At 40.6% G+C, this 25836-nt stretch overlaps 1 protein-coding gene across 7 annotated transcripts in view; it reads left to right on the top strand.

The window, feature by feature from the left end:
* The window catches only part of thsd7ba (thrombospondin, type I, domain containing 7Ba), a 157256-nt gene that overhangs the window by 28865 nt on the left and 102555 nt on the right, over positions 1 to 25836 (top strand). For all 7 annotated transcript variants that reach the window (XM_035392654.1, XM_035392652.1, XM_035392647.1 and 4 more), the window contains exons 2-3: positions 17938 to 18225; positions 21867 to 22044. In XM_035392654.1, coding sequence (XP_035248545.1) covers positions 21891 to 22044 — 154 coding nt within the window. In that variant the 5' untranslated portion in view covers positions 17938 to 18225; positions 21867 to 21890. The remainder of the gene's footprint in view (positions 1 to 17937; positions 18226 to 21866; positions 22045 to 25836) is intronic.

The raw sequence follows: 25836 nt of genomic DNA, 5'->3' as shown, positions 1-25836 counted from the left end.
GGCGGAACAGCAGGGCAGTTCAGAGAGACAGTTCAGCGATGCACGACCCCGTCAGCTTTGATTCATCACTTAGATGCGTCGCTCTAATGCGGTTATAGATGCAGCGCTGCTTTTGTGTTGCAAGAGCACTTACACACACACAGACGTGCACATATGGGCATGTGTGCGTGTGTGTGTGTGTGTGTGTGTGTGTGCGCGCACGAGCGTGCATGTTCACACACACACGGCCTTTCCTTTCAAGGGAAATTACTGCATTACCCAGTGTTAATTTTTTTATTTTATTTTTTCTTTACACTGGAAAGGGTTTGAGGGGAAACAAACCTGAAAAGTTAATTATTTTCTCATCAGCTCTCAGATAATTTTAATTTCCTGTTCATAGAGATAAAAATGTCATTTAATTTCATGTAATTATTGGCCTCACTAGTTCAGTAGACTGTGGGAGATGGCGAATGCTTGGAATTATTTAGAATTTATGTAAACAATATAAACGAATAATTTTGCTGAACGCGGCGTAGTACAGGCAGAGGTGTTCTGTGGCCCGTGGGGGCCCATTTAAAAATTATATCGTGAGGCACCCTCCTCTACATTCAGCACCACCCCATCAGCCTATAAGGGGCTTTCAGGGCACTGGAATTTCAACACCAATCAAAAGCTTACAAAATAAAGTAGCCGGATGTCCCACGATGTAGCCACGAGTGACATGTGCATGGCTGTTTTTAGGGCAATCTGGAAATTTTTTTTACAATTTTTGAAATTCTCGTAGCTGTTTGGGCCGCTCTGCTGATTGGGGGCCCGTTTCATTTGAAACTGTTGAAACTGCCAAGGCACGCCTCCGAGCATCGGCTCTGTTCAAATATTTGATTGTTTACTTGAATTTTTAATGTCCAAAATCAGCCTTTGGAATTCGGCAGTACACATCCATAGCCATCCCTTTTCATTAAAAAACTGGTTGAAAGGACCATTTTTACAATGTAAAAGAAATGTTGTTGAAGGGATATAATTACATTTTATTTACATTAAAAAAAAAATTGAGCGATTTTAGCATTTCCTATAGATGAGCATTTATTCGCTGATAACACTAGCAAGGCCGCCTGTTGAATCTCATTGCGTAATTCCCGACTTGGCTGATTACAGGATGCACTGAAAAGCTATTCTGTTCTGACAGAACTTTGCATGTAAAATCAACACTAAATGTGCACCCATGGAAAACATAATGGCTGCTCTATAACCGCTTGGCCGTCTTTCCAAACTCTACTCATCCACTGACCGAAAGCACGGGGGCTCGGCGACCAATCGGGTTCCAGCCACGTGCACGTGTCACAGTCGGTTATGCCGTGCGGCAGGGCTTCCGCCATGTGAAATGGCTTTTCTGAATAAGTGACACTGGCCGTTGGGGGGGGGGGGGCTAGGCGTGCTGCGCTAACGCACGAGGCAGGGCCAGACAATGGCGCGTTCCCCTGAACCCCGTCGTGATCGCAGGCGTTCGGACCGACGGCGCTTGTCTCAGGAAAGGCTTCTCTGGGGGTCGGCGCTGACAAATGAGGGGTATTTTCGGGTCCTCCGCCGCGTGCGACCGAGGACCTCGCTGCGGAAAAGATAACACACTTTCCGGAATCTTCACAGTGCGTTTCGGTGGCTTCCACTGTGTCTTTCCGTCTTAGATTTCCCTTGCCTGTAATTTGTTGTCGCGCACTTCTTGAACCAGAGAGCCCCTCTGCTTTTTATATCTTATTACAAGAGGAATATACCACTGCTAGGAGGTGGAATCAATATTTGTGTCCACGAGCCCAGAAATTTGATTTAATGCTGCTATCCTTCCGTTGAAAATGGTCACCACGCAGGCGGGGGCCCTGGGTGTAAATCTAAAGGGAGACGGGAGACATGCCGTCTGAAACAACAGGGTTATTTCCCTCCCACCGGAAGGTAATTTACTGCCCTCTCTCTCTGCTGAAAGCTCTTCGGGAGATTCCTCAGGCAGTATCACGACAACAGATTTTCCCATCATTAGGAAATGTGTATTCTGTAGGAATACTCTTGGAAATACTCTGAGATACTTAAAAAGAGATTCTTAAATGTACTTCTTACAAGTAATTTAACATTTGGAATTCATTCATTTGAAGGGTTTAATGTGTGAAAATGGGAAATAAGGAAATTGGTTTAAATAGGAAATATTGAAATATAGAAACAATGCTGAACTCATTTTTAACTAAGCCACTCCATTGGTAAAAGGTGAGTGTAAATTAACATAGGCAAGGTCCTGTTCTCAGCTTGGAGGCCCAGGCATTCCTTTAGCCAAACAGCTGTGAGTCTGCAGGGGGCTTCACCCTGCCAGGAGCTTCGCTCTGCCAGGAGCAGGGCGGGGTTTCAGTCTGCTGTTCACGTTGCTGTTGCATTAGTTCCTCTCAGCAATGCTCCAGGTACCCATGGTCAGTGAGCGACGTTCTTCTCCAGCAGACGTCGCAGGTGGTACGGTGGTAACCAAAGAAGCACAACAGTGATTTCTATCTACAAATACAAAAGAAAAGTTGCAAAAAATATTAATTTATCATGAAATTTTGATTGTGTGAAGTGATAGTCACAGTGACTTTGATTTCTGTTCTGGGTTAAGAAAGATTTAATAAATCAAACTTAATTGTTACATTAATTGCTCTAGGAACCAAAACAATGAACAGCTCGCCTGCATTCAGCTGAAAACACATCCATATGAAATCATCAAAAGGTGAGAAACAACAAAGTTTTTACGATCGTAAACACAAAAAACACAATTATTTCAGAGCTTACAGCTCTTTGATCATGTCTCTTCTCTACGGTGAGTCCCAGTGGTTGGATGAGCTCCCCTTTGCAATCGGAACAGCAGAGTCACTGCCCATCTTCCACCAGAGTGAAAAAAAGCGCTTATTTAAATTGTGCCTTGACACACCTAATGCCAATCATTTCCGTGGGTTTACTTGCTGTACCTATGCTACATTCCTCTTGCACCTAACTTTATTGCTGTAGGATATGTATTGACAACTACCACACCTTGTGAGACTGACTGGGCATCAACATTGGTCACTGAATAAACCTATATGTATGTACTCATGTTAGTTCCAGTGGATATGAGTTTCTGCCTAATGCTTCAATTTAATGTAATGCATTCTAACTGGATGCTGGGGTGAGTTATCTTAGGATACAGTGGAGCACTATCAGGACCTACCATGAAAATCCCTTATTAACCTGGGAAGCTACAGTTGCTGAAAAGGTTTGCGCTGAAATCCCCTCAGTATTTATTTCTTAATGAGTATTTTTTATTAATGAGAAATCCTCATATGATTATAGCCAAAGGATCAAAGCTTGTGGTTGCATCATTTTTATGCGTTTAATATTGGTATTTCAGACAGACATTTTATGAAATGGTTATTGTTTTTCTAAACATTCGTGCATGGGACAGGATGATCTGTGGATATGGATTGGCTAAAATGGAGTGCAGCAGTATTTTAATGCCTTTGCATTATACCTCACACTGAAATAATACACTTTTAAAATTCAGTGGAGTTATTGCAATTCTGCTAACAGCAGTTATGAGCTGAGATTTCTTAGGGCCAAATTTTAATCCCACACAAATGCTGTGGGCATCAAAAAAAAAACTAGAAATTTGAAATGATCATTTTAGCAACAGATGGCAATGATTCCACTTCCAGTCTCTTTTTTTTCCCAGTATCAAACTTGATGTTTAACCTTGAGGATACTCTTGTTCTTTCTCTGCTCAAATGTACCTGCATGGAAGCCATTCACCAGTGAGTTGAAACAAGACATTTCCCCATTAGTGGGATTTGTTTAGAATTGCGTGGGTTTTAATGGACGGGATGAATATGAAATGTTTATGACTATCCGCAGTATAGCCTGCCAAAATGAAATGCACAAACAAGGAGAAACATTCTTCTTGAAAGTGACTGTAAATCATTATCATTTTGCTCAATGTACGTTACAGATGTATTGTACCTAGCCGAGGTACTGTTATAGGTAATATGGAAAGTCAATCATCAAATTAAAAGCTCATCTTTAAATCTATAGCTTTAATACTGATCCTGCAGCAAAGATGATTTGGCTGAATGGCTTTTGCTGTCTAGTAGTTTCTAATAGTGCAAGGGTGGTAAAATGATTCTAAATGGCTGATGATTAATCCTATAATAAAACATTAAAAAAGAATACAACTGGAGTAAAATTGTATAGGCAAATTCTACTCGTATGGCTTTTTTGAATAAATTATCCTTCATTCTTTTTGTAGTAGGAGTGCAATGTTATATGCATATGTCTTTACAGAATCAAACTACCATCTCCTGCAATGCACCTCTTCCTCTTATGCCCTCAAGCATTCAAAAACCATGCATTGCAATCTGGGAAAATGAGGCGGTAGGGAAAAGAAGATAATCGTTCACTGTCTATCTTGTTTTAAAATTTAATGAAATATTGATGTCGTCATTGCGATCTGAATGACTTTTAATGCATCCAGGACATCCGCATACATTCCAGGAGACCCCTCCTGGCATTTGCACTCGCTGCAGAGACCGTACAAAGGGGCCCGAACCCGTTCAAAGATGCGTATCTGTCCCGGCATGAAGGGCTATGCTAATGCACTTCTACTGAAATGGCTGATAAACCAGGTGCTTGAATAACCAGGCGATTGTGCACTTGTCCAAGGAACAGTTTCCTCACACAAATCGAGGGGGCTAGCACAGAGCGAATGTAAATGCTAACATCCGCAGCTGCACCCAATGTCATCAGCAGAAGAAATGCAGTGTGCAGGCTTGGCTGCAGCGCTCTAAGGAAGGGGGTGAGCAGGATATACAGTATGTCTTAAGGTTTAAGCCCTCACTCTAACGGTTGATTGATGGAGGCGAGTCAGGTACAGTGCAGGACCAGTCCCTGGACTCCAGCCCTTTGACAAGATTCTATTTCTCTTTGAAACACCACTAATTCACTGACTCAGGCAGAATTAGCCAGGTTTCTGTGAGATCTCTCATTGCGCGCACACACACACACGCACACACACTATAACACTCTCCTACACCTGGTTTCTGTTTGTAGCTGTACACTTGAGATGTGGCAATGACGTACTTTGAGCCTTACTGCACAGTAAAGCAAACCAGATAGTTCTTCTGCATCTTTATCTGTTTCTGTCCATAATATCTGTATCAAATTAAAAGTATTATTAAAGGGGGGGGGGGGAGGAGGGAAAGTTAATTAACGTTATAAAATGCAGAGATCATGTTGTTGTCATGGATGATATTCAGAAAGACGTATGGTAATAATATTGAGATTTCAATGGGTCTCGTCTAAGTTAATTACAGCATTGACATCAATTACCAGCTCCGAAAGGTCAAACGAATTCATATCTTGACATTTAGATTGCAAGTATTGCTAATCTCTTAAAATACCAGGTAAAGGTATTGGCTGTTTTGAGGTGTCTGTCCCATATATGCTTATAAGGGGTGAATAATGGCTGCCTCGTATGCTAATAAGCGGCATGGCCTGAAATACCTGCAGTGCTGCCAGCGCTCACTCATTCAGGCAGCTGTTCCGTGGCACAGTCTCCCCGCGCCGCTGGTCTCAGTGCACGCGCGAACGATGAACACCCTTTTGTGCAGCAGCCCAGCCGCGGGGTTCGCATGCCGCTCGGGTTCGACGTGCCCGTGTCACGCCGCACCGACCATGCATTCTGCAGAATACAAAATGCAAAAAACTGTTCCCACCTCCTTTAACACTGGACACCTTCCAGGCCGCAGCCAAGAAACATTTAACTGTAAATCTGTGGTCTTATCTGGTTGCATTAGAGATTACTTGGCTGTGAGTTCTACTTCAGTGTACTGTGTTTGTTATAAACTTGTTAATCAAGCACCTGATTGAATCGGGGATGCACTGTGTTGACTCAGCCATCGCTGTCTTGATCTCTCATCCCTGATACCTAAGTACCAAGCGAGTGAATGTATTTAAAAGCTCCTTTATTATGGGCTTTATCGCAGAAACCCTCTGCTGGAGTTGTGTGTTCCTTTGAAGAAATGATGAAACATGAAAAATTGATTGAATTATGTATATTTTTTAAATACCAGCACGAGCAGGCAACCTGGTCTCAGGTTGTTGCGGTCCAGCCAAAAAGGGTTATCATACTGTACACTGTAAGAGGAGCAGTTTGACTGATATGATGGTGTTGGGTATATGTTAACATTATCCAGCTGGCAAACTGGCTAAAGTGTGATGTCACCAATGCTGCTAGAGCATACACAAAAACGCCTCCCTCTTGAGTGGCATCACGCTACTCAAATCCAATTTTTAATACTTCGATAATTAACTTAGATACTTTCAGACATTTATAATGCTGTACAAATCTGCTACATAATTATGGAGAGAAGTGAACAGCACAATATAGCCTAGAGTCGTTGCTTTGCGATGAGGTGAAAGAATTCCCTTCAAATACATTTAAAAAAAAAAAAAGTCTATACTGTATGTAAAACAATTAATTAAAAATGTACTGTAGGTTTCCCAAGATCTGAGATTTTATTGGTAATAATATGAAATTAATTTTCTAACCCTTTAATATTGGTTATGTTTTGGATGTAGTTATTTGAATGTAATTATATTCTCCATAATGTGTGGGACAAAAACTTTTTTATTTATTTTATTTGTAATCAAAAAATTCACGTGTGGTTAAAGTGCAGATTTCCAGCTTTTATTGTGTAAGCATCTGTGTGTTTTTTTTTTTTTTTGTTTTTTTTAGCAACAGAAAAATATATCTGAGAATTTGCACTTTAACCACATGTGAACTGTTTCATTATAAATCTAAAATTGTGGAGTATGGAGTCAAGTCAAATGTCTTTGTCCCAAACATTATGGAGCTCACAGTATATATCTATATCTGCCTGAAGTCTGCGACCCATAGATGTTACCAGACGTTCAAGATATTTTTCCTGTTGATGCTTCGCCAGGCCTGCACTGCAGCCATCTTAAGTTCCTGCTTGTTTTGGGGGCCTTTAGCCTTCAGTCTTGTCTACAGCAAGTGAATTGCATTTTCAGTTGTATTCAAGTTGGGTAATTGACTTAACCAGTCAAGAGAATTCCAGTGTTTGGCGCTGAAAAACTTTGTTTGCTTTAGCGGTGTGTTTGGGGTCATTGTCCTGCTGCAAGGTGAAGCGCTGTCCAATGAGTTTAGGGGCATTTTGTTGGTTCTGAGCAGATGTTTCCGTTCACTTCAGAATTCATACTGCTCTGGACGGAGCTAGCCAGTTATACATATGGAAACAAAGCATGATTAGCCCATTTCCCCCCTATGTTTGGGTACTCAGGGGGCCCTCCATGGCTGCTCGTTTTGGTGCACCGCAGCCACGACACCCCTGCTAATTCCGCTCCTGATTGTCCTGTTGCCGTTAGCAATCACATCATCAATAAAGAAAAATGAGCCAGTACCAGTGGCAGCCATACATGCCATGACACTATCTTCACCACCATGTTTCACAGATGATGTGTTAAGCTTTAGATCATGAGCAGTTTCTTTCTTTATCCACACATTCCTCTTTCCATCACTTTGGTGCAGGTTAATACTCATTTCATCTGGCCATAAGACTTGAGGTGAGCCCTCTGAGGTTATGCTGGTATGGTTTTCTTTTCATGGTAGTTTTTGACACCTCTATGCCCTACATCCTGCAGACAGTTCTTGATCTGTTTGATAGTTGAAAAGGGGTTTTTCCTTCACAATTGAAGATATTTCACTGCAGTGGTTTTATGTGGTCTTCCATCATGTTTGCTAGTGCTGTGCTCACCAGTGCATTCTTGCTTTCATTTTTTTCAGTCTCGCAATGGCCTCCTTTACAGGCATGAAAACTCTGTGGTCCTCCAAATAAAAATGCTACATTTAGAATCAACTTTGAAACTTTTGTTATCTGCGGATTAACTAATGATGCAGCCAGTCATCCAATTACTATGTGTGTGTGTGTGTGTGTGTGTGTGTCTATATATATTGTATGAGGACCAAGGGTGTTGGGTCTCAACACCGCCAAGGATCAGTAACAAAATGCAGTACACAAGGGAAATGGTACTCAAAGTTTATTAGGGGTTTTAACAAACTCGGGGAGGTGGGGGGGGAGTCCGCAAAACCGTTCTCGTAAACCAGTCTGTATTCCAAAGTCTGTATTCCAAAGTCTGTATTCCAAAGTCCGTAATCCAAAGTCCGTATTCCAAAGCCGGTTCCTCGTCCAAAAAGGGGGTTGTTCCACGCGCAGGGTTGTCCGTTCGTAGCAATCAAATCCGTATCGCAAAGCCAATTCTTTTTCTCCGCTCACTCTCTCCAACGTTGTTCCCTCTCGGTACTTTACCCCGAATTCCAGGACTGTTCTCCTTTTAACGCTGGTGTTGCCGCTGGTTGAATGGGATGCAGGTGCACCTGGTTAGCCTCGGAATTTCCAAATAAGGCTCTGGGGTGGAGCCAGCGCGCCACCACGTACCTCCCCTCAATCACCACTCCCCTGTCCGTCTCTGGGCGGCTGCCACAATATACACATATATATATATATATATATATATATGAAGGGCAGTAATATAAAGTGAGGCCAACCTTTGCTGAAATGCTAAACCATTTCAATAGAGCTTCATTGTTGTCATAATGTAACATGAACAATAAATCAATATAAATAAGTGCTTTTTGAGGGCCATTTTCATCCAGAGGCGAGCATCCACTTTGCTATGCGGATCTGTGGCTGTTTTGTTATGACGCCAGCGTTGCATAGTCATCTTGTGTATTAAAAAGGGATTACAATGCATTTAAACCAAATTAAATAGGTGCAACAGGAGGAGGCCTACGGCTGTGCTCTGTGATTTATAATATTCTCCTAAGATCCTGCAATTCATTTTTGTCCCCTGAAGGCGATATGAGTCTCTGGTCTAAATCTCAAGAATCATCCAATCCAATTATGCTGAGACCTACATTGCAAGGGGCATTCAATAAAAATAAACTGCAATATTTTGAAAATGTTTTCACTGAAACAGTTTGGTCATCCAGGATGCTCGTATTATGTCAAAAAAATGTAAATGTAAATTTTTCCTCCCAGGTCAGAAAAAATGGTTAATGTTTTGCAAAATGCGATATCACATTGCCATGATTACAGTAAAATAACTACAGGACAAATACTTTTTCAAAATTATATAATCTTCCTACTTTCTCAGTTACATTTTTTTTTTGTGGTTACATTTGTGGTGTATTTTGTTTTTCATTTTATAAAATCAGTTAAGTGAAATTAAGCTATTGTTCCATGTTGGTGAAATACTGTAAACTATGATTTCAAATGATGCATCACATAATTTCGGTAAGTGACGTTTTGCGAACTACTGTAGAAAGCAATGTGCACATTGTATACTCTCAAAGAAGTCCACATGTTCAGGGTATGTAAAATCAGGACTATTTACCCAAATAAATGATGTGAAATTTCAAGGGAGAGTTTTAAATATTTAACTACCAATTTTTGCTACTACCAATTATGAAGAGCTTCTCATTGACAGTGACAAAATATTTTTGGATTGAAGAAGAATGCAACAGTAAATGCAATTATCATAAAATGTATCTTTTGACATGTGGGCTTTAGGAAGTTAGCCTTCCTTTTTAATAATAACCATTAGCAAAAATGGAAGCTTTTAAATGCAATAGATAATATGGATAATCAAAATGTGTCATCAGTGCAGCCAACACGCTAACGGTAACTACACGCTAGTTGTATGGCATCAATTAAGCATTTTTATATTAAATTCTAATGAAATGTTATGAAGTTATGCTAAGGGCTGAAGTAGCAGTAATATATTCCAGCACACAATTGGGGGGGATAGATCCCAGTTGTGTGCTTGAATGTAAAGGAGCAAAAATCAAAGTTACTAAATGTTCCACTACGCCGAACGGCTAAAATGAGCAGGAGATGCACAAGTTGTGGCAAGTTCTGCTGTCTCACAATGATGCTGCTGTCATGTGTAGACCAACAGGCTACCTATAACCCACCAAACATCTCAATGTTGGTTAGAAGTCTAATCAACGTCAGTCACAAAGGTTATGATGACGATTAGTGAGGCAGAAATGAAAGTTTTTTTGTGACTTCTTGAGTACAAAACACTGATTTGTTGCAGGTATTAAAGTGGTCCCGTCATGATGTTTATCAGCCCTGCAGGCACGACACAGGTCAACAAATTGTTTGGGGGAAACTAGCAGTATAAATATATGAATATATAATGCTGACACAATAGTGGCAGCAGGAACTGAACAAAGCAACGTATAGTGCCTCTCATATCTAACCTTGTGTTTAAAAGTCTCAGCAAACCCTCAGCATGCACATTATCCTTTTTGGCAAAGAGGCAGGGGCAAACAAAAATACTGTATAATTAGGCTTAAATAATTATAATTTCATAAGGTGGTGTCTCTGTATGACTGAACACGAAAACTTTACTGGTCGCTTTAATATTGCTTTAATAGGCAAAAAATACTTCCTTATTACTGCTTTAGTATTTTATTTCATTCATTTTTTACCAATAATTCACTGTTAAATCTGTTAAGGCAGGGAAACTGTTCATAATATCAGTATTATTGTGCTGGTGTCCTTCCTTCCTGCAATGTTGGTAGCATCCATGTCTCCAGGGAGATTGCAAATGGACCAAGAAAAATGAAAAATCACCTGAAAATGTTGAAAGATGAAAATATATTCATTCGGCTCGCGAATGCTGTTTTGTTCAATGGCTGTGGCTCAACAAAAAAAAGCTTATGTTTCATAATTCTTTCATTATAATGTTGGTCCTGAGTCATAAAATGCGCTCTCCCGTAAAAGCTGGCCAGAGCAATTAGAGGGGCCTCATTTGTATGCAAGCCCCAGACGTCATTAGCTGGAAGACTAGTACGGGACATTTTAAGTCACAGGATTGGGTTTCGTCTTCGCTTATTTTTGGAAAGTGAAAAGTGTTCTGTTTCATTTCGCTTGTGTTGCACTGTAGAGAGGTGGTCTGAATGGGAGGCCCATGTGCTCCAGTGGCAGCCTGGGTGGAGCGAAGTGCTGATATGGCTCGTTTAATATGGCGTTGTTACTGCCCAGTGTGGACAGCTGCACTGAAGCCATTTTGTCTCAGGGAAAACTACATGTGTTAATTCTTGTTTTGTTGGTGAGGATGTTCATTTCACAAGTCAGGTTTCCTGAAATCTAGCACTCTAGCAAGGCGTTTTGTGCTCCATGCTGGAATATGCCTCAAACGCAACACTGCAGCAATGAGAAATACAAAATGCTATAAGTCTGTCATCCGACTTATAGTTAGTGTAATATGGGAATTTAAGTTTGTCTACACACTAACGATGCAATCGTGTGTACATGACTCACTATTGCAAATGGACGTGAATAGCAAATCTGAATAGCAAAGAACAGGAAATAATTTCCTTCATGCATGATGTGCTATGCCAGTCAGCAATAGCTTATTAAATATAACAACCACAGTGTCTCTTGGTGCCCATCCCATTTATAATAAACTTCAAATTGAGTAAACTTACAATAATATTGAATTTCACCAGTTGAACTGGATGTATTTCATTAAAACAATGTTAAAAATGACATTTATCTTATGTTCCCATCTCTGCAAAATTGCATGTCCAGATAGTTTACCTGACTGACATTTTAAACAGCATAGTATGGGTTGTAAATGCTGCAACTGATATATTTTGACACCACAATATACCGGGAGACTGTGAAAAAGAAATAGTAATGCATGTGAATGTTTACTTGTGAAGGGACAAATGGCTTTGCAGGTGTTTCTGATTAGTCAAATATGATCAATTGCTTCTTTAGTGCAATTATGAGAGCTTTCAGTATCTAGTCTTAATTTTAGGCGTACGATTGCTTTGGAGTCTGTTATATGGAGTTTGTCAGCGTGGGGACCGGAGTTGTGCCAAGTCAAGGAAGTCATTATGAGGCTGAGAAATATGAGAAAAAAACAAACAAAAAAACAGTGAGAGACATAGGCTTAGGCATGCAAAATGAGCCATTATCTCATTGTGTAGATATGAACTCAGGTCATTTATGATCATAAATATCACCCTTGCATAACTCATGTTAGGGCCATAGTGTCTGCTGGTATTTGGGGTGTTCTCGGCACAAGTGTTTCATTTAAGTCATTGATTGGCTGAGGAATCCACACACCTTGTTCTCAAGGCCTTAATCGGCAGCCATTGAAAGGAAAACACAAAATCCCGCAGACACTGCGGCCCCCTGGATTTTCAGTTTGACGCCACTGTTCTAGGGGCACATGGCAGGCCCGTGGCTGGACCGTACGGACACCATGAGTGTGATTTACAGATCCTTTCCCACTGTAGGTTTGTCTTTTATGCGCCCGGGCCACCGTTTGCCATCATACAGACGTGATACTTTTTCCAGCATCACATTGTGCCGTTCAGAACTGAAGTGTATGACACCTGCTTCCATTCTGAGCCAAATGAACACGAGGCAAAAGCCATACGCCTCTGTTCAGAAGTGTGTAAGGCAGTCCGGGCATGCACCTGGTCTCGGTTACTGTATATTGACCCTTCGTCAACACTTAACATTCTGGACCAATGTGGTGTTTCAGGTAATTGATTCAATTTGACATTGTTTTGGGGATGGAACAGAACCTCAGTCATTATATTTCATAAGGCTTTATAGTTTTGAAATATCTCCCCCACACCCCCATGCCGCCACCCCCATTTCCTTATTGGCTGTGTCCAAAGAGTATATAGCATTAAGTTATGGTCCAGAAACAGGTGTTTTTTTCAACCATGAAGAAATTCCGTAAGGATTATGATCTGGTGCACATATCAGCATTATATCACTGTGCTTTATTTGTGAATGTAGAGTAGCACGACTGTACAATTATGCCCATGGTCAAAGTCACTTGCCATTCTAATGTTTGGTCAAACAAAGAATAAAACCTCTTCACCATGTCTGCATGCTCTATACTGTATTTATTTGTAGCCACACGATTCACTGTTGGGAGGAGCAGGCTATTTGGACTGACCATATTGTGGTGTGACTTAAGTTGTACAGTATATATATGTTTGGTCTGTTCGTAATTTCTGGATGGGTAACATAAAATAATGCGATCTTCAATTAAACTGAAGTGATCTTCAGTAATATTAGTTTATTACATTTTTTTTCTCATTGAACTTCATTCGACTTTTGCAATGCATCGAACTGTGCCAAGTCACCTCAATAAAGCAAACATTGATTGTTACAACAGTAAAAGTAGCAAAAAAATAATAAATAAAGTAACCTTTACAGTTAAACTTACTGTTTCAGCTCCACAAAGCTACTGTACTAATTCCCTGTGTCTGCCACAACCTGGTTGTCCAAACCAAGTGCCCCTCACGAATATAAAAATGCTGCTTACTTTATTTAAACTCCCAAAGAGGTTCCAGGTTATTAAACTGAGGATCTGCAACTGAACAAGCAGATAATTGCATTGGTAGCCAGAGCAAATCTTGACCAAACTGATGAAGTGTGCTTTATATTAATTAATAAGCAAGCTGTGGCTGACTGCAGTTGTTTTGGGGCAATTTTCTTATAACAACTGTGCACAAAATTTAGTTTGTTAGGAAAACTAATTAAACTTTCCAAAGTAGAATCTCTTTATAATTTCCTAGAAATCAATTTGTTGCAGAGAAAACTAACTGTTTTAATTCATCAGTATCTAAACGGCCTTCTGCTTCAGCTTTGTCTCTTAAAATTTGCTCTGTCTAAAGACATTTACTTTATAATTAATCAGGGCAATTTGGAAATCTTTACAGCAAAGCATACGTTCAAAGGCAAACTAACGGTATCTGCCAATTTACTTCGCTCGCATCTGGAGTTCCACGGACATGGACAAAGCTTGAGATTAAACGTTAAACTTCAAGGATCGCATTTGACCAGACCGCTTCGTTTTTTTGGACTCCTGGAGTTAACGAATGCGCGTAACTTCGCGGCGCGTGCCGGCGTTTTAATTAGGCGCATACGTGCTCGATGGAGTCTGTGACACCTCCAGGTGGTAGAGCCGGTTTATAGGTGAAAACGGACGACTATTTCAGGCAGTCACATGCAAAATATCGGCATTATTTTTTTTCCCAGGGCAAAGCAGTTAAAAAAAAAAGGAAAAATATCATATTTCTGAGTGGTATGTCCTCCCTCTGCCCCTGGCCCTGCGTATTTAACTATATATCTGTGCACCTACTTTTCAATAAACAAACGAACAAACAAACAAACAAACAAATAAATAAATAAATAAAAATGAACATTATCACGTAACTGTGTACTTTTTGGCTGGACCGCAACAGCGGGCCCAGCCGTACAAACGCGAATGTCTGTGATTGAGTTACACCACTGTTCGGCCGAGTTATGAAGTTACACCATTGGTCGGCCAGTCCAGCCATATACTAGGTTTTGACCTGGTCTTGTTTAGGGATATCCGCAAACCAGGAATTTATTGTGCTTTCGCAGTCAGATACAGCTGTCTTAATCACTGTATCTCCTGCAGTCATAGGATGCCAGAATGTAAATAACTGCACAGGTTCTATTTACCCAACAGATGCTTAGCTCTGGATTCTTCACACTGAACATTCTCCCTAGGATTGAAGCCAAAATCGCACCTCAAACGCTTCCAACACAACCTAACTGTGCATGACTAATAATAGCTCACAAACCCCTCACAAGCCCCTGTTGTTTATTTTTAGCATACTACAAATCCAGTTTTTAAAAAAATAATAATAATAATTTTTGCTAGGCCTACATGTGATTAAATTGAAGTCATTACAATACAAACCATTTGGAATTAGTTAATGAGGAATGCAGCACTAGGTAGTGCAACATTTGTGCCACTTTATCTTGCTTAATGTTTATTTTATAGGGACAAATACGTTTAATCACAGATCATTGTAATTAAAATCCAATGCAGTGTATCGCAGCATTCATATCATATGCTAATTTTCCGAAGCTTGCCCCTAGCTTGGCTTTGAACACACACACACATACAATGCAAAATAGAAATCATCACAAAATACATAAAACACAAACACTACTGTATATACTATTTATACACTTTTACGTAGCCTATAAGGACCTTTAAAATCTCGGGAATATGCTGCATAAGCTTCTTTCTGGCAGTGCTGTCATCCATGTAATAAAGACCACGGACACTGCATTCACATATAGAACTTTCCATTGTTCCCAGAAAAGCTAATTTCTAAATCAAAATTAGACCAGAACAGATGTGATATCCGTGCTCATCATCAGTCATTAATATATTATCTCCAGCAGTCATATTTGCTTCCAGCATGTGATTGTCAAAGACTCTACTGTAAAATGTTGCAGTACAATTAACCAATATTGCATCATCAGATTAAATGATGAAATCCAAAGATTATTGGAAAGGCTCTCTAAATCCTCCTAATGTTCATAGCTTAAAGAGCCCGGCGTTTTTTAATTGGCAAAAGAAGACAAGGCTGCGTCCGTGTAAATGCAAATGATTCCGTTTCATCCCTGGGACAGACGTGAGCAACATCTCGCAGATTGATCTGGTTTGAGGGGGGGGGGGTGGCGGGGGGGTGGGGGGGGAAACCCCACTTCAGACAGCTATGAAATGTTATTTCTCTCGGTGATGACTTGGAAATGCGAAAACCCCAGTAGCGTTAAGCGGAGCCATTTGAGACATAATGGCGGGGAACGGCGGTACACTTCAAAGCCCAGGGAAACGGCGCGGGGTCGGGGAGAGATCTGAGCCCGCCGGAGCGTGGTCGGGAAAGTCAATACGCGAGGAGAGCGCGGGAGCGCGGCGGTCACAGGGCCGAGGGAAGGGGAGGCGAGTGTTAATAGAATCTGGGATTCGGGTGGAATGGAGTCTCCGGAGAGAGCTTTCTCGCGGAGTTGACAGGTAATAACTTTCGGTCTACTTGGGAGAGAGATGGGCCCCGCAGATTTTGACAGTGTTTCTGAAACGGATTCGGCCGCTGACAGAGATGGACCTTGCCATAATGACTGTACGCCATAGTTCTCGGTTAGTTCATTATTGTTTAAATTAATGACAGTTTTCCTGTTTGGATGATACTGGTCATAAGTGTTCAAATGATCAAATGCATGCCAATGATTCATAAGAGTAACATTGAAGAGTGAAATAACTTGACTAACCAACATCCTAGGTTCGACTGTCTCTCAGAACACACTGATTTAATTCTGTTTTAGCGAAGCTTACAATATTAGTACAGTTCATTAATAATGGTGAGGAAATGTGGTCATATATATATTTATGTATTTAAATGTATGCTATTTTAAATGGCCTTCTCATTTTTCATTTTATATGAATAATTTGTAGTCTGTGCATTGGCATCAATGGAAAGATCCATTGAGCTCCTATTTCATACCCTGACTGATTATTTTGCCCCGTTTTGCGAAAGTTTTTTATTTTATTTACACAAAGCTTTGATGCACATGGGTAAAAATTGCTGACGTATTTATTTTACCAGGATCATAACAAACTTCAGCATTGCCATTCAGGATAAGCAATCTGCATAATTGTATTATTTTTTAAGTGAGAAGATACAAGAAGCTTACTGCAGAGGTTTGCAAAAATGTATCCCAAAATGTGTCATTCATGCCTACAGTTTTACAATGATCGCCATGGTTATACTGTAATACAAAAATTAAGTACCCACAGATTATTTTCATGGTAAAATTAGTCAGCAGATTCATCTACTGTATTTATACTTTAAGAGATTATTGACCTTTTTATCTTTATATTTAAAATCAGAAATGTTTTTGAATGCATACTACATAGTAATATTTATAATTTTATAAATAGTTTATAAGTGTACAAACCATGGTATAACAGGAATAATTACCATTGTTCAACCAGTTACAAAATCTTACACCTACAACCAAGAGTTCATACCATAGATTTTTTATGGTAAAACCATATGTATACAAGCATGAAATAGCTATAGTTACTGTGGTGTGATCATATGCATCCTAGTGTCCAAACTGAAGAGTGATAACCATATTATGTATTTGAGTATGAAAGGTTAGAAATCTTATACTTACTCAATTTCATTCAAACCGCCAGTATTGGTAGAACTGTAAAAAGGTTCATGTGAGAGGTTTTTGTAAGAATAGCGTTGAACAGTATGAAACGTGTAACTTTCCTGCTTTATGTTTGAGATCTCATTCTGAAATGATTCAAGGCCAACACACTGTCACACTGACAAGGTAGTGATTATTCAAGGTTTTATTGCTGAACTAATACTTACAGATACAGTTTGAGGTCAAGTGACATTACTAGGGTTCCAGAACAAATGCATCGGGTTATTTACTTTTATTTATTAACCTGAAATGCCGTTCCAATTTTGATGAGATTGTGGTAAAACCATTCTTCTGCAGTAAGCTGTGTGAATGGCTGATATGTGTATGTTAGTAGAAGGAAAGCTTAGGGTCCGTTACTCATGTGGAACAAACAGCCATCACTCAACGTTGCGGCCCACATAAGGGTTTCTCAGCAAACAGTACATCAGGAGTGAGCTGAGCGCTCAGAAACGCCATTAAATGGGTTCACGCTTTAATCAAACAAAGCTCAAGAAAATGGCACTGCATCCCACTACAGACAGACGCTGTCCGTCTGAACCGCAAATCCACAACTGTAGCAAGAAATCCTACGCGAGTATCCCGTGGGAGATTTAGCTAAGCTTTTTGCTCTAAGGGTCAAAGTGGAAGCTACTGCACAGCAGGTACAAAAAGCGAGCGGGCGTCAGTAGATGACAGCAAAAATCACCTCATTACTGGAGAACAGATCAGTCGTATCATGACCAATCGGTAGCGCTGTTGATGCAGCACTCCTGTACATCTCCGTCTGTCCGCTTCCTGTCCTGAACCCTCCTCTCCTCCTCTCCTCCTCTCCTGTCAGCCGTGCCATCCTGGGACCGGTCTCTGGAGGCGCTGCGTCCGGCGGACAGTTGACCCGACGATCGCCGGGGGGGGGGAGTTTTATCTGCGCCCAGCCGAGAGGGAATGCTCTGACGGGCGCATCTTCCACCTCCTGCTCTTCCAGAGCTGGGAGCCGCACCAGAGTGCCAGCTTGACCATGCGTCAGCAGAAAAGGTCTCTACTCGTCCCCTCCCGCCTCTGCCTTCGCCACCGCCGGTAGAAAGAGTCGCTGAGCTCATCAGTGATGACCGTCGTCTTTCCAGTTCAGGTACGGCGCAGTAACGAACAGAAGCCCTCTTCCACGTGTATTCTTTGACTTTATTGTATATGTCGACACTATGTTCGCACAATTGACCAAACGTCTGAAACCACTTGCAACAGGTGTTTACAAGATGCCATACAAGTGAATCGTTTCATCATAAAAATGTTGAATTATTATAATTTCTTTTACATTTGAACAAATTGACTACACGGCAATAAGAAGGCCCAAAAATGCAGTACAGAATAGGTGAATCTGTATGACTTATGAGTAATTTCTACCACCCTAAGGTTTTCTGGAGAGTATAGGCTACATTATCTCCTACACAGATAGAGTACGTCCTTTCTCAGACTTAGAAATCTCATTCCACATCACACTTAAAAAATATTTTGCCTGGTTCTCGAGAGAACTTCTGTTTGTGTTATTTCCCAAAATAAATGGTAGAACAAGTTAATACAAGTGTACGATGGATCCTCGTATTACCATCCGGATATAATCTTCCATAAATTTAACTTGTCAGAGTGTGTGCATAAGATTGTAAAGCACTATAAATAATAGGAGACAATGTAATGCTTTTCTAATGTACAGTTCAGTTAAAATCCCCACACCTCTCTCAGTTCAGCATGCTTATATCCATCCTCCTTGATATTTCCTCTAAGTGTACTCTGAAAGCCTCCAAATGTTTTGTTTCAAGTGTGTGCCAGTTGGTCCCAGGTGTCTTGGAACGGCGTACACAGAAACCCTAATGCACACAGAAAACAGTTGGTGGACACAGATAAAATCCAAGGTGGAACTGATGTGATCAAAATGGCCTCATTGGGCAAATACTTGGACTGAGATGCAAGCGAAAGAACAGCATTTGGGGAAAAAAGGAACTCGGAACTGATGCCTTTGTATCCCCTCCAGCCATTTTGGCTCCAGTCTCGGAAGGTAGTAGACCAATAGAATGAGTCGGAAAGACCAGCATTCCTCAGAACACTTGGCTCAGGCATCTCTCCAGTTATTGTTTCAGCAGTTTAATCAAACATTAATTATTTTGACCACCTGTTTACTGAGGAGCAGACAGAGAACCTCAGTTCCCTGGCCAATGCTTCCGAATTACGACCGCGCTGTCGCGGTGTTGCGGTGATGGCGAATTGGACAGCGAGGCCCGAGCCTCATTGTTTAGAAATACTATATAAGGGTACATCCCATCCACACTGTGAAATCCACAACAGGCCCTTCCACGAGCACCGCACGCTCAACTCTCTCCAGTATCTCTGACATCAAGAACATGTGGGCTGTGCTCGACCCAGTTTTTTTTCCCCAAATCTTAGACTGAGGTAAAAAGCTGCAGGGGCTGCTGGGAAACGCGTGCAGGAGGAGGGGAGGAGCGGGGGAAGGGGGGAAGGGGGGGGAGGGTAGCGGTGAGCGTGCGAATGCGTTCACACAAAACCCCAGAGCTGCTGCACACCCGCACGCTCTCTCGCACTCAGTCGGTAAGGTGAGGCGGCACAAGCGGCGCGCGGCGACGTCTCTCAGCGGGAAGCCGCTGGCTTTGTTTGGAGCGCCAGCCGCGTACCGGCCCCCTACAGGAGGAGGCTCGACTCCCCGCCTGGAGTTCTGGCAGTCTGGAAGCTCTGCGCGTTAATTGGCATATGCTTGCATACATAATGCCAAAATTATATAAATGGGCAGGGGGTGGATTTAGAAATTGCCAGCTATTAAGTTATTTAAGCACAGAATTGGATATTTACTAAAAAATGATACCCAAGCATGTGCTTACACCAACCTTGGTGTGCATTTGGAAGGAGCTGCTCCGTGTAGCTAGCCAACTAAAAGCTAAGAGAAAAATCTATGTCGAATCTCTCCCTCTCCTTCTCTCTCCTAACCCATGTCTCACCCTTCCCTTCTCTCTCTCTGTCTTTCTCTCGCTCTCTCTCCCTTGCTCTCGGTTCATAGTGAATGGAATCTATCCCAAATCAGTTGGCAGCCGCTGACTTTTCTGAAAAATGATGTCGAAGCGATTCAAACACTTTCCAGGTTTCAAACTGATACCTGGCCCTCTACCATTTAAGTTATTTTATTCAGATATCTGAAAAAGATCAACTTAACAAAATATATGGTGGAAAGCTCCTAGAGAGAATTCATGCAAGCGGTTAAAAAGGACAAAAATCAGTAGCTTTCTTTCAGCTGAGACAAAAACAGCAGAATCCCTCAGTATCCCAGATAATAGGGAAGAAATATAAATATATATATTGGTTCACCCAATATGGATGTAAATATTTTTGAAATTAAAGCTGACCGTCTGCACTTTAACCTCATATTCATTCTCTCATTTCAAATTTAATGTGCTGGAGTACAGAGCCAAAACAACTAGAATTGTATCCCTCTCCAACCACTCCAAATATTTATGGATTGCACTGTTTATATATATTTTTGGAAAATGAATTTTCCATGCCATTTTCTATCTCCTAAGTAGAAGGCTATAAATTTGTATGGTAGATATTGAATTGGAATGGGTTTCAGATTGAAAAAGAAAGCTTCTTTAGCATATCTTTCTTTACTGTGTCTGTTTGGATATAGAAAATATGCAGTAAGGGAACAATAGAGCTTTTATTTCAAGCCACGTGAGTTAAACAATCTTTCAGTGATCATGTTACTGTGGCATCACTCAAAACAATCATTTTATAGGAAATCAGTCTCAGATTAAATATTTCAGTCATTCAATCATGCAGTACAATGTATGTTCATGCCCTCCACCCCCAAACACCGACTAAAAATAAACTCCAGGTGTTCTCTTCCAAGGTACACAAGCAATTTTCTGGACACTGAACGTATTCCATGGATATTGAAATCATTTGGAAAGTATAAAACCTTTTGCCATTGTTTTGTCTTCTTGTTAATCGTTTATTCTTGCTGAAGGAAAAGAAGCGATGCTAAACATGTTGGAGCTCGCACTGCAAAAGCTGAGAGACAAAGCTTTCTGATTCCACCGCAGCATAGTTGCTTTTCCCATTGCCTTGTCCTGAACAGGCAAATGATGTCACGATGAATAATGCCATCCATCTGCATAGTGTCAGATGGCTAACTGGACTTGCTCCAAGTACCAGGGACATTGGTGGGGTGAACTACCATGGGTTTGCATGACTAAGCCAGTCAGTCTGGTTTGAGAACGTGTGAAATGGCGAAACAACACCTAAATAAAATGTATGACCAGAATTTGCAATGCAGCCATGTGTAAAATAAATTTTCTAGGCAGAACAAAAGAAACTGATGAAGATGAGAAAAGATGGCATGATATTCCAAGGTGCAAAATTGAAAATGTGCTTTAATTCAGAGCAGACAAAACATGCAGGGAGAACTCCAGAACATACTGCTAAATGTATGTAACAGAAAATTCAGTTTGAGGTAAAACTTAACACCAGCATTTGGTCAATTGACAATTAAATTTTATTTAATTACATTTTTGGTGCTTTAACTTACTAAAGGGTTATCCATTTTTTATCTGAAGCTTTTATGTATACTAATGTGGTCTAGCCTATTTGGTGTCCTTGGAAAAAATTGACATGCCCCGCCTCCCTCATATTTACAATTACATTTTAAACTAATTTTCATTTTTTTGCCTTCATGTAAATATGATTAACTGATATGTTGTTCTCCTTCTACAGGGCTAAGAGAAGGACATAAAGTCAATGTGCTGGACTATGATTCTAAAAGATGACTTTGGCGCTGCTGCCTGGACTTGGCGAAACAGGAATTATCTTCTTCTCCTGATGTCCCTCATAGCCGCTCAAGGGAAAGGCGATCTGGAATATCCGAAGGATAAACACTACACATGGAAAACAGGTAGGAGGAATGAATTACGTTCCCTTTTGCACCTCTTTGACTTGCCCCAAATTCCTCATATGAACCGAGAGGTAGATTTGCTGAAAATCCTGTCAAAATAATTCAATTTTCTTGCAAAAAAACAGTCACGGTGGATTCAAGCAAGCAGGGCCTCATTATAAATGATAGGTTGATGACATTAAAAATTCAGCCTTTTGTGCAATTTGCATTCAAGAAATCTGAGGCTGTACTATTCCTAACACGGGAAGGGAAAAACATCACGCCTGAATAATTTCCCAGTGCCACGGCAACATCTGTGGTCATTATCATAATCATGTGTTTTCTGTATTCTCGTCAACGGTGGGATGTTCGCAACGAGCATAAAGGGAAATGCACTCCAAATTATTTAAAAAAACAATGAAAATGGACGACCGCGCTTAAAAATACGAATGCGCACACGTGAAGAAAAAACGCTCCAAATCATGAATCCACGCATCGAGGAGAAGCGCAGCACAACAGCTTGATACAATACAACGGAAGTGCCCTGCGTCACTTAGGGGGAGTCACGCAATGGATTGTACTCTTGTACAGAGAGGAACATGTCACGACTGCCTTGGACTTGGCAACGGGAAGAGACCAGAACCGCATTCCCTTTTTGTTTTTTCAGCTTTCGTTTCTGAAGCGCAATCGTACAGTTGCATCGTTTTTTCATTTTATCTGGAGAGCGTTTCCCTTTATGTTTGTGCTTTTGTTTCTGAAGTGTGATCGTCCTTTTGTATCGTTTCTTGATGTGGAGTGCTTTTAGTTTTGAAGCACTGTTGTCCTTGTAGGCCACCGTACTTATCCATCAGCAAGTCATGGGACACAATGCTTTGGCAGTGCTTGCATTCACTATAGCTGTGGTGTGGGCCACCTGCCCCCAGTCTTCAAACCTGCAGTTTGTAATGACACTATGGTTGGTCTCAGGTGATTTAGAGCTTCTTTAAATGCTTTCTGGAGTAAGATTTCCTGGAATCTGTTCACATGTACTTGTGAACAGAGAAACCATCATATTTCTCTTGAAATACAAGTCAAGGTGAGATGAGAAGTGTCGTGGGATTTTGTCTTTTCAAAGACTTCACACATTGGTTACTATGACAGCATTTTTCTGCTGGAGATCCGTCTAATTATTTAATTATGAATGGCAACAATCATACTGCACTGTTCAGCTGTTCATGAATTTTGATAAAGAGTAACTGCTGTTGTTTGGAGGGAAAATGTTTTACCACCCAAAGCTAGATTTGTTGACAGATCTATGGATGTGGCCAATTGCTGGCAGTCATTTACTTTGCTAAATATTAGAACCAGTGCCTCTGAAAAACTGTTATTTGTCTTCTGTAAGCGTTTTTATCATCTGGCTGGAAAAAGAAAAACGTGAGGATGAAATAGATAAAGGATTTTCATGAACCGATCCTGTACTTTAATATGAGATTTAAAAAATAGAAGTTCTAGAAAATAGCTTGTAATGCTTCAGAATTGATCTTCAGCATATCTACTGCAGTAAGCAACCTGAAACTGGAAGGAATTAGTTTCTAAATTCTCTTTTGTAACTTTTGTTCGAGATATCAAACCCAGAAAGAACTTAAATGGTCCTCTTGAAGTTGTTTGCTGTTGGAAAAATGGGAATCCATTTGAATAATGGATGAACTGCATTCAGCAAGGATTTGGTGTGGTAGATATTCATTATGAATTTGCACATGCATATTAATTAGTGACCTGCCACTTTCAGCCATGGAAATGACATAAAATGATCAACATATTACTGGTCTGGCATATAAATTCTAGCTCGGCTCATGAAAATGCATGGCTTCTCATGTAAATACATGGGAAAAATACACATTCTTATTTAAATGAAGCACAGTGCTGAATCCTGGGTGGTTATGGTCAGACATTGTCTGACCCCCCCCCCCCCCCACCCCCCTCCAAGATGACATCACAACTCTTACATCTCTCTGCTGTAGTCCCAGTAAGGACCTGGCTGCCCTCTCTTAGTCTATTTGCACTCCAGACCACATACTAAGTTGTACTGCAATCAGGCTGCATAGAAAAGAACAGAATTATCACATTAATTTAGTGGTTGAAGCAGCAGGAGTGGCTTCCCTCTGTGCCTTGGTTGCCTGATTATTTTACACTCAATCTCTAATTGTTCTCCTGTTTTCACATTCCTATGTAGGCCACTTGATAATTTCCCTTTTTCCATCAAAGTAACTGGCAACCTTGATATCCTGATAACAACAACTTTTTTTCACTGCGTAGGAGTGTCATAAAATATAAAATTAAAGCCAAGTAACTTGTGAGCAGGTGTGATGACAAGGGAGGGAGCACCCTTTGGTTTTAAGCATCACCAAGTCTTTCAGTTTAGCATTGCTTAATTCACTCTTGTAAATTAATTGTTATTGCTTGCCATATATAGATTTGTCATGTATAGGTTTAGGTTGGACAAACCGTACCATTTTCATTGTCCGTTGAAGTTGAAGGACTGTTGAAGCACAACCATTGATTCAATCCATGTTATGAAGCATGACAGATCTATATTACCTTGCTGCTTATTGATGGTCAGATTCATTGTATTATATCCCCGGTTTTGTACAGTATTACTGATACTACATTTAATGCCATACATTTAATGTCATGCATCACATGATTAAAAAGATTATGTTATACATAGGCACATTAGATGCCTGTGCAACACATGATTGATGATCATCATGATTATATTTATAATGTACACATGTCATTAACAGACATTTCCAAATTAATCTTTATATCAGGGGAACAACATGTTTACTGTACATGTGACCTTTATTTCGAGAAAACAACCCCTTGGCATTACACTAATTAAGAATCCGCTTTATTGATTTTGGATTGTGCAGTAATCTTAATTCTTTCAAAGTGGAATATAAAAGTTCAGTCATTTTGCAGCTTGCTTGAGCCAGAATCCATGATTGATTCACTGTGACTCTCTCAGCTCGTATAAGGATTCCATTACCCCCGATAACATGCCCCAGATCAGATGCAAGGTGTGGAGATGCTCTGAACTCTGATCATTTCTCACACATTATAGATATGCATGGTTTTGAGCGAGGAATTTAAATTAAGGTTTATGAAAAGACAGAAAGGTTTGCAGTGTGTGTCAAGAACTGTGGAATTAATTGAGGCGGTACGTGTCTTGGTCCACAGGGAAAGTGTCAAAAAGAAGCTTTGTGTTCAAGCAAAAGCAGTTTTACTTTACCGTGCGTCAAATGGTGTTTGGTATTTCCGAATGTCACAGAGCAACCTGAGCATGCATGTCCATTCAAAGATTGTGCTGTTTGAAGTTAAATATGTACATTAAACCCATCCCCTCTTTGGCAGCTATGAAATGACCATCTTGGGGCTGCCTTCCCTCCTAATAGGGAAATGCTACCGGATGCCGATCAGCAAGGCTGGGTGTCACAGAGAGTAATGATGCAGAGCAAATACGGCAAAGTTGTTGAAAACTGTATAAAGAAACTGTAGAAAACAAGTGCTTGAATAAAAAAATTTTTAAAAAATGAACAGGCAGTTGCTCGCTACTATAGAACAGCCTCCGAGCGGAATAGGTTGATAGGCTGGTGCATTCTTCATGAAAGAAGGCGCATGCTTTTTTTGTCATGAACAGAATGTTGTCAGAAATGGAGCATGTTCAAATTTGCATTACTAAAATAACACATGGCTACCATGTGCCTGTTTTTATTTTATTTTTTTAGTTTGTTTTGCTACACTATGTTGTGCATTTTGAGGTTTGCATCTTTG

The sequence above is a fragment of the Anguilla anguilla genome, chromosome 15, assembly GCF_013347855.1.
Source record: "Anguilla anguilla isolate fAngAng1 chromosome 15, fAngAng1.pri, whole genome shotgun sequence".
NCBI classification, from domain to species: domain Eukaryota; kingdom Metazoa; phylum Chordata; class Actinopteri; order Anguilliformes; family Anguillidae; genus Anguilla; species Anguilla anguilla.
This window is presented reverse-complemented; position numbering and strand designations above follow the sequence as displayed.